The sequence below is a fragment of the Thermobia domestica genome, chromosome 12 (assembly GCF_964235325.1).
Source record: "Thermobia domestica chromosome 12, izTheDome1.hap1.1, whole genome shotgun sequence".
NCBI lineage: Eukaryota > Metazoa > Arthropoda > Insecta > Zygentoma > Lepismatidae > Thermobia > Thermobia domestica.
Window position 1 is genome coordinate 231645028 of NC_137465.1, and position 15300 is coordinate 231660327.

At 35.8% G+C, this 15300-nt stretch overlaps 1 protein-coding gene across 3 annotated transcripts in view; it reads right to left on the reverse strand.

The window, feature by feature from the left end:
* Window positions 1-15300, reverse strand: part of Dip-B (Dipeptidase B) — a 72430-nt gene that overhangs the window by 28671 nt on the left and 28459 nt on the right. For all 3 annotated transcript variants that reach the window (XM_081734860.1, XM_081734858.1, XM_081734859.1), the window contains exons 5-7: window positions 12685-12809; window positions 11428-11603; window positions 4278-4468 (exon numbers count right to left, since the gene is read on the reverse strand). In XM_081734860.1, the coding sequence (XP_081590986.1) occupies window positions 4278-4468; window positions 11428-11603; window positions 12685-12809 (492 nt within the window). The remainder of the gene's footprint in view (window positions 1-4277; window positions 4469-11427; window positions 11604-12684; window positions 12810-15300) is intronic.

Below are 15300 nucleotides of genomic sequence, written 5' to 3' on the forward strand. Positions count from 1 at the left end.
CGAGCTCTTGTTCGACGTAAAGGTAAATAAGTACTTTTGAGCTCTACTTTGAACTCTGACCTTAATTCTCCTTAAACACAATAAGAAGTAATAAAAAACTAAACGTCTTACGAATAGATATCGAGTTCTGCTTTATATTTGCTACTAGTAATACAGAAAAGATACTGATCCTAAAATAGTTATTTTGATTGATATTAGTCAGGTCTAGTACTTCACTCACTCTATTGGTAACTTAAACTGTTAACATTTTTTTTCCTTTCTTTTCCTTATAAGTCACTGTGATCTTCAGCTTACAAATCCTGCAGATCACATCATACGCTCATAGGTAAGTGCTCACAGCGGTACAGCATTGTTATTATTTATGCTTGTTCTTGCTTGAAGACTAAATACATTCCCCACATAAAAACGTTTCTAAGTTAAAATGGACATTTGTCTATCTTTATTGGTTAAACTGGAAAGTAAGAAAAAAATGTTAACGCTGTTGTCCAGAATTTAACAGTATCGGATTTCTCCCTCACGGATTTCTGAATTTCCATAAACACATTCGAATTTTAGGCTTGTTTCGTCCAGAATTGGAACAGATCATTCTGAAACTTTTAATAAAACGTTAGTGACGTCCACAATTTAAAAGATAGTACCTCCTACTGATATACGCAAAAGACAAATATGTCCATTATTGAAAATAGTTTATTTTGTACTTACTGCACCAAATAAAGATACCAATCAAAGAAAGTCGGAGAACAGAGAAATTCCATCCACACGGTGTTTATTCACCTCAAAGTTATAACGACTTACTAAGAGTAGTCGTCAACCTGGTTCGGCTAAGTAAGATATACAAATCTCGAGTGGTAATAATCTTTAATAATTATAGACTATTTATTCTCACCTTTTCGATCAGAATGATAACGTCGATAAACAGTGTTAAAATGGTTTATTAGTTGATATACTTTATAATATATTTTCCTTAACACTGTCAAGCACACAAACTTGCTGACTCGGTATCCATAAACATGTACATAGCAACTACTATCCCATAATAATATCTTACATATCTTAAAAACATTCTTCTTCTGTTATTATTAAATTAACATTCTATGAAGCATAGTGCATATGTATGAGCACTTTCTGCCCAAGGTACAGGTAATTATTAACCTATCCAAAGTATTTTGTTATAAAGTCAACCTGGCATCGAATCAGGGACACCACACATTAAAGGTGAGTTCTCTAGTTACATAATAAATCTCAAAATTTATAACTACTAGCGTGTATGAACATGTCTGCGACTTTGATATACATTGCAATATGGAATCATATATATTTTTCTGTATAACAGAATGTATAACGTTAACTTTTAAACTAATACAAACATTTCTGTAACTTTTAAACTACTACAAAAACCAAAACAACTTTTGAACGATACAAATATCAATTTTTGAAGGGGAAATTGTTTGACATACTTCGCAATGCCACCATATTAACAGTGTTGCTAATCAGCCAGAAAGTTGCATTTCTTCAAATGATACGTCAAATTACATATTTAAGATATACATGTTAAATAAAAAACAATACCAAATTAATCATTCAGTGTTAGAAACTAAGAATACTACAGCATCTTAAACAGCCACACTTGGAGGCAGGGGCGGATCCAGGACGGAATTCTGGGGGCGATCGCCCTCCCCCTCCTGCATCCGCCCCTGCTTGGATGCCTCTACAACAATAATAGACTGGAACCGACAGGAAATCCACATCTAAAGCACTTAATAGCTGATGCTATGGCTATGATATAACGTATTTTGAGGTTTAGGAATTAGATTTCTGGGCTTTCGGCAACTATGGCCATGTTAGCCGGTCACGCACGAGAGATGGCATCCCTCGGCGAACACACTGCCCGGGGAATTGGGGAAGAAGAAAGGAGTGGGAAAGGAGGGAAACGGCCGGGGATTATTGTGTTCGATACCATCCCGTCATTTGCCCCGTGTGAATGATGAAAACCCAGGAAAACATTACTCAAAATGGCTAGGCTGAAAAAGCTGTTAAACTTTTTCGATCGAGTATCCCCACCCGGAATCGAACTCGGAACTGCTCGCACAAAGGCGAGAGCGTTAGCGACTATGTTACGCGGGACCACACGATGTACTGAGAACTTGAAACATACACGCACCACTTATTAACCATTATTAGACTCCCACAAGAATAATCATGTCTACCAAATTGGTCTACATGGTGCAGTCAGACGAAGAATGCCTTGGGAGGGGGCAGTAGTTCTTCCAGTAATAAAACAGGCGGAAATCATATTGATTGGTGCGGCAACTTTGACATTAAATTAGTCCCTGGCGTGATCAGAGTAACTTTCATGGCTGGGATGCTGCAGGGTGAAAGACAACGGGAAATCAGCATTATTTCCTCCCCAGTTTGCCGTCAGCAGAAAGAGAACGTGTGTACACTTGTCTTACACATAGTAAAATATAGTTACAGAAAATAATATATTCCCTCATTCGGATCTCTGAGAAGGAAATGTCTTGAGAAAGACTACTGGACGTACGTACCATGTTACAGGAAAGGAAATGAAAAAGTCTTCAAGAAGAAATGAAACAAAATAAGTTAAGCTAGGTAGAATTTTGTGAAATTACATGAAAAGGTAATGGGAATTAAAAATGAAATGAATGAAATTTTTCAGTTTAATGTCCCACAATTATATATCTGTTAGGCTAAGGGAGACGGATGATGAAGGCAGGGGAATGATGGGAGAATTGGTGGAATGGCAATGTGGCAGAAAACGGGAGTACCCGAGAAAGCCCACGGACACGATGTTGTCCATCACAAACTTGGCCGGAGATCGAAAAAAATGAAATCTTTATGTTTTATGTCCCACGATTATGCCGACTAGGCTAAAGGAGACTGTGATGATGAGAAATGAATGTAATGGTGGAATGAAGAAAGTGGGAGGAAACGGGAGAAACCCGGGAAAACCCACGCACACGGTGTTTGTCCACCACAAAGTTCACTTGGCGCGAGCTGGGATCGAACCCAGGACCCCATGTACCAGAGGTGAACGCTCTACTACTGAGCCACCGCGGCCCTTGGCCGGAGATCGAACCGGGACCCCATGTACTACAGGCAAGTGATCTATCACTCGCTACTGTGCATCCCTCCTCCCCCCACGTATTGGGTATTAAGGAGCGAAAGAGAGAATGTTTTGCTGAAGTAATGAAAATCGTGATCGTAGTGATGTAAAAGTAATTCTACGTAAGTGCCTAAAAGAGAAGGTAGTAAAAGTAGAATTTGTTAATATAGCTGTAATGTTAAGACTTCAAGAATAATAAGAAGAAAAAAGAAAGAAAGAAACTAATATATCTAATAGTGATCGGTTAGAACAGAAAAGGGATCAAGAAGTGTTATAAAAGTAAGGGGGAATATAATTTTAGATATAGTTGAGAAGAGGAAGAAAAAGTAATAGGGACATTAGCTGAGAAGGAACTGTATTTATGAGGGACGTGCTAGAAGCTATGGTGGGAACAAGAGAGGTAAAAAGTGCTATAATTGATGAACGGTATTAGATGGAAAAAATTCTACGTGAAGATGAAGAAATCAACTGAAGCCACGGTGCACAGATATTTTAGTTTGCAACAAGTGGCCTGTCAATGATAGCAGAATGCCTATGATGATGATTATGTTAATACTTGAAATGTTTATTACTGCTGCTCCAAAGGGTGGAAGAATATATATATACATATATATATAATCCTCTTATCAACTATATTCAATCTTATTGTACGTACAATAAATACTTGCGTTCTTCAATCCATCTTTATTATTAATGTGTGCCCAGTGCACTCTTTACTTGTCACAATTCATCTTTCTCATTTCACAGCTATTACATACTTAATATCCACAATATCTTCATAATCATTTGTATCGTAAACATCAAGTTATAGATCCATCATAATTCTGAATCTTATTTGCATAGACTATATCCCCTTAACTACATATCGGACATTCTCATGTTTGTAAGGACTTGTATTAAAGTCCTATTCTAAACAATTTCACAGAAGGGTATCAGTTCCCTTAGAAAGTGAAAAATTCCTGCTTTTTTCTTTATCTTTTTTTCTCTTTTTTTCTTATGTATCATCATATACAATACAGCAGCTACGATTATTGTTTACCAGCAACATGTAAACATGATCCTGTATTTACACATAGCCTTACCAGAACCTTCTTACCAGATGTGACAATCTCCATTAAGCCGATCCGTGAATAGAATGAAAAAATGTATTTACCTGAAAAAATCCTGCTACAGCTGCAGCTCCACACTTATCTCGGGACATACCAGCCATTACTCCTCCTGCTTTGATATCAGCACCACCAGTATCGTAAGTAATGCCCTTTCCAACAAGCATCAAAGTTTGTGTAATAGGTCCTTCACCTTGGTACTCCAAAAATATTATACGACCCTTATGGCGTTCAATAACTAAACGGAAAAAAAGAAAGAAAAAAAATATTTACAATACTCTTCTATCATAAGAATTACAATTAACACTTCTTAAAACTGAATGAACTAAAAAAGTAAACTGACTGATATTAAAGCTCACGAAATGTCTACAGATGACAAACCTAGATGCAGATAATGTGTTCAACTCTATGATACAAGGTTAGTGTGGTCTCTAAAACGAAATTGTATCATTATTATTGGTCTATTATTTCAATCTCAGGTTAGGATTTCAACTATATATATATATTGTAATGACTTTGGTAGAGTCAATAATGGACCGAGATTTATCCCCTTCACCAATTTATTATAAAACTTGTTAAATACAAAACGTCTTTGATTACAAAGAGTAAAATAGTGTCTATCTTGTTATTATCCAGATGAGAGGAAATAGGTGTTTTGCACGGTGCCCCTTCTCTCAAGGCAGCTTCGCGAGGCTTGGTTGTAGTAAGGACCCCTCGTCCAGTGCGACCTCAGGGCGGTGTAGGTGATTTGATCAGTTGGACGACTGATGCTGGGTCCCTCGGTGGTCCGCCTTTTATCTGTCCCCTTCGGATTCTTCCGTGAGGTCCGTCTTCTTTCGGCGTTCCTCGGTATCTTTCGTGCCGGCTTCTTGTCTGCTAGGCTGTTTACAATCAATTGCACGTGTTGTGTTGACATGTGCTCTTGTCGTGATGTGGGGATCCTTACAATATGTGTGGGTATGCAATGCCGTATTTAGGATTTTATTTCGGGGAGGGAGGCTATGCACAACACGGGAAGCAATGGGAGCAATTGGCCACCTGAGTTTGAGAATTAAATATATTTTAATTTGTGCATAAATTGAAGTTTTAATGGCAAGAATCGCAGACTGGTAGATCTTATATGATACGATACACACAACAATTTAGCAATGGATCTAACCTCTTATTCTATATATAGAAGAAAAAGGAAGCATCCTCTTGGCCTACCTAATTTCCCGGGAGAGTTCTTTTGTGGCTAAGCGGTTAGCGTACGCGCCTTTGGCGTGGGAGATCCATGTTCAATTCCCGGATTGCTCATGTGGTTCGGATTTCACGTTAATCAGTAGGTCCACGTCTCATATAGCCTCGCTGCTGAACGGGATGTTAAACTCAAAATCCACGCAACTACTTTCCCGGGCTACTTATTTGCCCCCGCCCCCCTGGATTTTCTTTAATTCAAACATTTACCTTTCTTTATAACTAAACGATATAAATATTCCTTTGCTATAATAACTATAGTCCCGTTATGTTGATATCCGTGCAAGTTAGTGTGGAACACTAATTTCATTAATCAGGTCCTCTTGGTTTTGGTTTTCTGACGACGGCCGACTTGAATAATAACTAACAACGGCCGAAAGTATGATAGGAGAAACGAAAGAAAGTAACAAATTAAGAAAAAGAAACAAGAATAGAATGGACGAAAGAAAGAAAAAAAGAACAAAGTTCTTACATGGAATGAAAATTGACAAATACAGTATTATTTCTGTACAAAGAGCATAAGACAATGGAAAATCAATGAAATTCTTCGAAATGGTAAGAATAATTATTGTTATGCGTGGAATGCGAAAACTAACAAAATTATTTCGGGGGGCTTGAGCCTGATAGCCCCCCTAAATACGCCACTGTGTGTGTATTACCCAAAAGAAGCCACCCCTTTCTTTAGTAAGGAACACTATAAAAAGAAGCTCTTCATAAACATCTAATAACTTCCTCTACATAGAAGTCTAATCAATGAACCCTCTTACAGCGGACATCTTTCTTCAGTTATTCTATATCTATACTACCTCTTACTATAAAATATTATAAATTTCTCTCGTTCTATGGTTATAACATTTAAAGGCTAAATTTTGCAACTTCTACTATAACAAAGAAGTCTTCACTTTCATACTCTTTTACGAACTTTCAAGAATCAACTATCAACATTACAGAATGAACATGCCAACCAGCAACCTCGCTAGATATGTTCTAAATTCTTTAACACTATAGCCCAATATTTTCTCTCTAATAATTTAGCTTACCGGCTTCTATGGATTTCACGGTCTAGAAAGCCACTATTTCTGACTTTGTAGACTTGAGTTCATCTATTATCTACAGGACTGGCAAAAACCGTGGTTTTTATTTTAAAAAAAAGTTTTTTGTTTAAACCTTTTTTTTTTTTGTTTAAACCAAGTTTTTGTGGTTTAAATAATTTGCTCTATGTATTTATATTACATATGGACAGAAATAATTTTTGTTTTCGCCTTGGTGTTATTATGCAACAACGGGGTTATGCTGGAAGGGGTCGCAAGCTTAAAGCGGAATCCAAACCGCTTCTCGACGTAGATACGAGACAAATTGTTCTCCATTTGGACTCGAAACCGGGACTAATTGGCCACAAATGCGATGAGTCTGCCGATTCATTCACAAAGGACTCCTGATAAAAAATACGTTGTATTGATCTTTACATACTTGTTAATATGATTGTCAAGAGTCATTTCAGAAGGACAAAAAGATAAACAGTTGCAGAAACGAAACCATTACACAAAATTATACATAAATCGGGAAACTCCCGCCTTATTGGGAAAATCCTGTTATTACTTTAAATGCAAAGCAATGACGGAAAAATTCCTTTATTGCTTACCATGTAAACATTTATAGTCAACGTATCGTAATCAGTACGCTAAAACTGAGGTATTAAATTACAAATTTAATATGTAGATATCATTCAATTAAATTAAAACTGAAAGTCCAATCCAAGCTAATGTTGGAAGCCACATAGTCAGTCGATAAATTTTTGCCAATTTTTATCAATATATTTACGTAACCTTGGCTTCTTTATAAAACAACAGGCATTTAGGCATACAATTTGGTTTCGTTTCGTATGTTTAGGCTTAACATCCTTATGTAATACCGAGATAAGATTTTCGCTTAAAGTGACATCCGAACCGCTACTTGGTTTACACTTGAAAGAAGGGCTGTGGTTCCACCGAGAATTGAACATGCGACGACTCGATTAAAAGGTGAACAGGAGATAAAACCAATGCAGATGGTTTGATATGTGGAAACGTCATCACGAAGTTCATGAAAAAAAGCTGGTTTAAACCAGCCAATCCTGATTATCTAAATTTAAAAATCTAGCGATTTGCTTCACGGTGCTAGGTAAACATCGAAAATTCTACGCTCTTACCAGAAACACGCATATTAACCATTTGAATCAACAGGTATGTTCTTAATTTTAAATACCTGACTTTTCACAACTATAGTTGCATGTCAAATGCCTTCACTTATTGCTAGATCATTTAAGAGTAATCTGGAAGTGAAGTTACCAGGTTATGTCATCTGTCAACAGAGATATTCAATCATTACCTAATGAATGGTATATTGCGTTTGGTAAGGTTCCAGAGCATCTAGTCAAGAAGTACTAACTGGAGTTCTATTTTACGCTAAAGATTCTCAATCGAATACCGGTAATTTAACACACCATTCCAGATGCTCTGATAGCTTCCTGTCGTGTTAGTAATTTCCATCCATATCCGGAAACAATTCTTCTATTAAGGCCTAGACAAGAGCTTTGAGATGTTCCACATACTTAATGATAGTACTTTGATCTGTTAATGACATTAAAAGACCTTAGAGAACAGAACTTAAAAGCTCCACAAGACCAGTATACTAACTTATCATCATCGCTTGAACAACTGAAGCAATGCAATCTGAGAAAAGAGCTTTGTGTTTTACCCACGATTGTTCGTCTTCAGTCGGTAAACAGTACTTATCTGTTTATACAAATTCAAACCACATATTTACAGGTCAGTTACGTTAAACTGGACAAGAAATTTCAACTTCCTATGCAATTCAATGCAAAGACATATACAAAACAAGCTCCCTCTATTATCTGCAAGTACATTCCGAAATTAAACTACGTACAGACTGTTCTGTAATTCGATTCCAACCCATTCCACCTAATAACTGATTTTCACCGGAAGTGGCACTTACAAATATATTCCCCCAGTGCCACTCAACTAATAACTGACAACTTGAAAAAATATACTTTGCTATCATGTGAAATAGCAATTAATGATTCCTTATGATGGATTACGAAAATGTTCTTGGGAATGTTGCTTACAATGTGCTGTAAAACTTGAGAATAGTGTGTGAACTAATAAAATGCTGCAAATTATTTATTAGATACACAACAAGAGATTTCATGCTTCTTGCTTTAGAATAAGATGTTCCCTACGAACAACAAAATGTTTATAAATTACTTGAGCCCTACGCACAGCTTAATTTCAATGGGCAATTATCTTGATTATTTTGTATTAGATTTTAGACCTTATTTTATGAATTATAAATGTCTATTTTCCATTGGATTCAAAATATGCCCTGACCTTGAATCCAGAGAGATTATTTCTTCTTGATGTAATTTTGATTCTCTCTGAGGTGTCCTAGCTGCTCTCTTACTGATATATTTTTTCTTAATTATTGATTCACGTAGAGGACATTCTTGATATATCAGAAATACAGAATCTGCCAAAGATCTAATGAATTTTTAGTATTACTTGTAGATCCTCACGTATCTTCACATATGAACTTCTATTCATGAAAACTGAATTTTAAGCCACTAATACGGACAGAAAAACTATTTAGACTCCTATCTTATTAATAAAGATAAGAAATTATTCACATACGTTTGAACAAACATATTCTTCCAATACAACGGCGCAGAGAGTGTCTTATTTATATAGGAAATTTTCCCACATATTCACACTCAGTTCCCTGAAAAAAATACATATATCATCTGTGAAATTTTATTATTACGCTCTATTAGTCTTGGAAATTAAAATTTAAAAATTCTATGTTAAAATACTTGTTTGCATTGTCCCATGCCTTCTATTTTAACGAGATGCCGCACTGTCCATCTTGTCCGCGCGGTATGACAAAAGTTCTCATGAACGGGTTGATATGTTAATGCATATCAATATAATATAGCCTAGAATATGTATAATAAGTATATTTTGTTCTTATTAGGTACACTAATTGACACATTAACACGAGCATCCTTCTCGCCATACATATACTACCGCTCAAAAGTTTTCGAACATCCTGGATTTTTGTATGCATCTACTGTGACAATATTACTTTGGCACGAGAACTTTGCTGCTGCGTATCAGAGGTACTCCTGCCTATGAAATGAAATGAAATGATGATTAAAAAAATAAAAAATAAAAACGAGATCCGAGAGGTACAGCAGATGATATGTCAAACTACCTAGGTATATTTCTTAAAACTGAAACCAAGAAAGACAATATGACACAGATATTGGGTAGTAGAATCAGAGGTGTGGAGGTGAAGCAAGATAGTTTTATTTGGAAAGCATAGACCCTATAGAGGATGAATGCAGTGACAGAAATTTTAACGAAAAAGTAGTTTGCCAAATTTTGCAGTTCCTTATAGCTTGTTGATATGCTAACGTTTAAAACGCCAAAAATACCATGCTTTGAAAAGGGTTTATTATGGTTTTGTATGCTCCATTGTTGCTTCTAGAAATAGTAACACCGAGTATTACATATACGCTTCCACTGAGCAATAGTTGACTAGAAAATTATGTATATTGACCGTCGTAAATGCTTTTCAAAGCATGGTATTTTTGGCGTTTTAAACGTTAGCATACTAACAAGTTATAAAGAACTGAAGTTTTAAAAACTACTTTTTTCTTTAAAATTTCTGTCACTGCATTCACATCTATGTCTACACTTAAAATAATAATAATAATGATAATAATAATAATAATAATAATAATAATAATAATAATAATAATAATAATAATAATAATAATAATAATAATATGTAGCCTCACCTCCCACAGTTTTGTTTATTCTATGTAATATCTACATAAAATGTCCATTTTGGCTTCAGTTTTAAGAATTATAATTTAACCTATCTGCAGTATCTCTCAGACCTAGATTCAACTGTGGTCAAATTTTATACAGGCCGGAGTACCTTTGACGCAGGGTGGTAAAGTTCTCTTGTCAAATTAATATGATCACAGTAGATGCTTACGAAAATCTGGGGTGTTCGAAAGCTTTTGAGTGGTAGTGTACCTCTCCGACTGCCTGGTTGGATTATTCTCGTAACTTACAGTATATCCAACTAAAATATCATATTACTAGTTCAGTTACTTTTTTAAAACAAAATTAAATTCTTACATATCTTAAGAAATCTAAAGTCTTAGAAGACACTACATGTTCAAACACATGGGAACAGTTTCTTATCTTTATTAGTTCCATACTTTTGTAGCTTTTCTATACCATATAAGCGGCTTAAAATTTAATTTTGAAGAGTAAATGTCCATTGATTAAGATTTACAAAACTGATTAAGTAACATTAAAAATTTTCGGCAGATTCTGAGTTTTAATCTTTCAAGAATGTCCTGTACATGGATTAAGAAAAACTCCAAAGAAAATCAAAATCATATAAAACGAAGAAATAGATCTCTCTAGATACAAGGTCGGTGTTCATTTTAATACGTTGGCCTGCCGATACATAAAGGTGAACTGCATTCATGGGCCATGTTAAGATGAATAAAGAAATACTTGTTTAATTCGGAAACCAAACTGAGAAGACTGAAAAATTACATTTTACAGGCCGGTGAAAATTAAAGTACCACATAAAACTACAGAAACGGTGACCCAATGGTGGTACGTGTTAATCTGTAAATATGCATCCTATAGCCCTATTATATGCCTATTTTCCATGTTTTTAATGCCCAAATACCCAGTTTTTATAAATAGGGCTCTTCGGCTCTTTTCAATCTGTTCATCAATTCCACTGGAAAAAAGGCGAACACTTACACTACTTCTAAATTTAAGTAAATTAGGCCTAATACTCAAGTAGTTTCCTTGCTGTCACTTTCAGCAGTCCTAAACTGCACAATGACAATTGGATATGACCACGTGTACTTACCACTAGCAGCTCTGTTGACTGCTGCAAATAAGGGATATTCTTTTAAGAAGACACTCTCATCACTGATAACATCTATCTTGATATGTTTATTTGCAAATACACTCCGTACATACTGCTCTACATTAGGTGGCGCCATTCTTTCAGGATCACCTCCTCCTATGTCACGTGCCACAAATCTGAAATGAGAAGAGATAAGAATACTTCTAAAAGAACAGAACATAAGAAAGATGTTGGAAGAAAATAAAATAGAACATAATTTAGCTTTCCCTGATTCTGATTTAACACATGACAATAGAGGTATCTAACTCGCAACACACGTTGGATACATGGACCTATGGCTTTGTAAGATACACGAATTTTCGATATGAAAATTTTCTTTTTCTTTTGAATGTCGCAGGGAAACAGGAGAGACGAAACAGAAATAACACGTCTCCCTTTTCTTTCCCCTTGCTTCCCATCAAACCAGCTGCTATGTTAGTTCATCTCTCTCATCCTCTCCGTAAGAAGGAATCCGGGGTTGGATAGCCAACACGTTGCAAAGACGCTCTCCAAGAGTCAGTCGACGTCTTCAATCCAACGTTGTAGTACCGCGTGTTTGCGTGTGTGTTCTTCATTCGAACTTAGAAAGTTTCTGACTTCATTCTTTTTCGGTCTCCAGTTCCAAATTCTATTCATTGCTCTATCGGTGTGTTCGACTCACTTTAGTTTACGAACTGAAGTTTCAATTTTATACTCTGTGGACATTAGCTCTTGCATCTCATTCGTATAAGTGAACTTTTCACTATGACAACTTAGACAAAACTCTTTAACTCGTGAAATTATTACTTATACGATCCAGAAGTATAGTGTTCTTATACTTATAATTAAAGCGAGAGTGGCCTTGTACTCGTTTTCAATTTAACCAATAAACTTTTATATATCTATTCTACGAAAATCATTATTTTACATTTAAAAACAAAAAACCGCCACCACCACTAACAATTCGAGTTGAGGAAAGCCTCGAAGATTGCCAGGATCCGCGATCTCTCGAAACGCTCGATCGCTCGACGCATTACAGCTTAATCGGGATGCGAATCACATGAGCTCCCACCGGAAATCGAACCCAAGTGCTTAATTATTCAAATTCTCTGGAACAATTCTCAACTTTAATTATCTAAATCAGAGAAAAGTTTCTGTTTAAGGGAGGAAAGCTTTGGCAAGGTAGACATTAGATATTATAGATATGTGTCCTTCAGGCTGCATTTCAACCAAACTTACCGCCCACTTTCTATCGCTGTTGCTAGGCTGAGGACTCCCTTAAGTGAACTTTCTTCGGAACTCCACACTCCCAATCGTTCTATCTTCTTTGCTTTTTCTGGTACGTCTTCTCGATATTGAAGAGGCTGTATGAAATAATACAAAGAGTAAAACAACTCAAGTAATACAGTATAATTATAACGACCAGTGTCATTTATCAGTTTCTTAATTTTATGATTTTTCAATTTACATTTTTTAAAAAATAAAATATGAAGCAACGCAGACTCTGTAAGAGCTTTACATGCTGAAGATCAGGTAACACTGATAAGTCGCTTATTACGTATTTAGCTCTGATATATTATGATCCATAGGGAACTTCGTCCTGACGTAAGACTTGTACCATTAATTTCATGTTGCTTGACTTTCCTTTTTTCCTTACGTTAATACATGGAAATCATGTGTTTTAATTAATTTGTTACGAATTTTAAAACGTGCCAAATTTTACGCTGCTAATTCCAAACTCAAATTCAATTAGTTTAATCCATCTATCTATTATATAAATAAAAATAAAATTGACTGTGACTTAACTCTTTTACCCCCCGACCGATCTTGATCAAATTTTCAACATAGATGAGGTTCGGGTCTGGAATGGCTTCTATAATTTCACTTTGATAGTGCAATTTTGGGGAGGGGACGGGGGGAGATATTTAAAAATGATCGAAAATGACCGATATTATTTGTCAAATCCATAGTTTCCGGAGTCCCGGAGTCGCTGAGATGAACATTGACACTTCCGATGTCGTTTAAAGCCAATTTCAGCCCCACAACTTGGGGGATGGGGAAGGGTATATATATATATATATATATATCTTTACAGTATGTCAGTAAAGTTTGAATGCTTATATCTTTTGATCTAAGAATGATAAAAACCTGAGACTTGAAACAAATGTAAGCGTGTTATATGTAGATATTTTCGAGATCATGACCAATGTTGGAATTTGTAACATTTTTGTGTAGTGATGAAAGAAAGTACCGAAAGTGTAAAACAAGTCTAAAATGAGTGTCAATATTCAGTTGCGGAAAACTGATTTTCTGCGGGTGAATCCCTGTGTATATTGTGCAGTATGCATCAACATTTATCCACTGGTGCGAAAATGTAACAAAGTTGATTCACTGTTGCCACGTAAAAGGGAGTCCGTAAAATGTTTATTATTATTATTATTTTACAGAAATGCAGCCCCTGCCAACACTGTTGTTGTTAAATTACTGAAAGAGGTGTGTTTTAGGTTAATTAATGATGAGCAATGAGAATATGTACATAATTGACAACCTGAGCTTTTATGCAAAAATTTGCTATAATAAAATATTCACCTAGAGCTGGCAACCCTGGAATTCTCGTGGAAAGAGAAGGGCGTTTTATAGCAATTGTTAGGGGAATTTTTTGGTGGCCCCACCATCTCCAAAAAATTGTGGCTCTCCCTTTCTCCGAATTTAGCATTCTTACTTTCTCTTATCGGATTACCTAAAAAATATGGTGTACAAGAATAAACTCAGGACCATTGAGGAAGTGAAGACGACCATTGAAACAGAAATTCAATCAATCAGGAACACTCTTTAAAAAAATGTCAAGAAACATGGTGAAAGGTGTAAAATTTGTGTTCACAAGAACGCCGCAGCCACTTCGAGGATTTGTTGTATAAAGCGCCATTCTCTTTCCAAGAGGATTCTACGGTTTCCAGCTCTAGTTGTGTAATTTTTTATCGCAAATTTTTGCATAAAAAATCAGGTTATCAATTCTGTGCAAATTCTCATTGCTTATCATTAATTAACCTAAAACACACATTTTGCAATAATTTTACAACAGTGTTGGTAGGGGCCGCATTTCTGTCAAAAATACCTATTTTACGAACTTGCATTAAATAGCCTTTTTACATGGCAACACTGCATCAACTTTGTCACATTTTCGCACCAATGGATAAACGTTCATGCATACTGCACATATACACATGAATTCACCCGCAGAAAATCAGTTTTTTGCAAATGAATATTGATTTTGTCCATTTTGTACATATTTTAATTTATACTTTTGATACTTTCTTTCGTTACTACACAAAAATGTTATAAATTCCAACATCGGTCATGAGCTCGAAAATATCTACATATAACACGCTTACATTTGTTTCAAGTTTCAGGTCTTTATTGTTCTTGGATCAAACTTTGGCTTGCGCAACTTTACAGACACACTGTATATATGATCGAAAATGACCGACATTAGTGCCGAATCCATAGTTTTTGGGGTCGCTGAGATGAACAGTGACATTTCCGATGCCAGTTAAATTCAAATTCAGCCCCTGCAAGTTTATTGTGGTATATTTAATCAACCAAACCAAAATTCGCTATTTAACCAAAACATAATCAGCGCCGCAGTGGTTAAGTACCCGACAAGGTTCGGCGATGCGTTCGGTCGAGGTTTCTATGGAAACTCGACAGTAGACAAACGGGCATCGGTTTACGCATGATATTTTCCCACTAGCACTTCAAAACATTATAAATATTGGAAATCGATCTATTCGCGGAGGAATGCATATAAGGAGTGTTTTTCCTTTACAACTACTTATTTTAATTCATACCATTAAA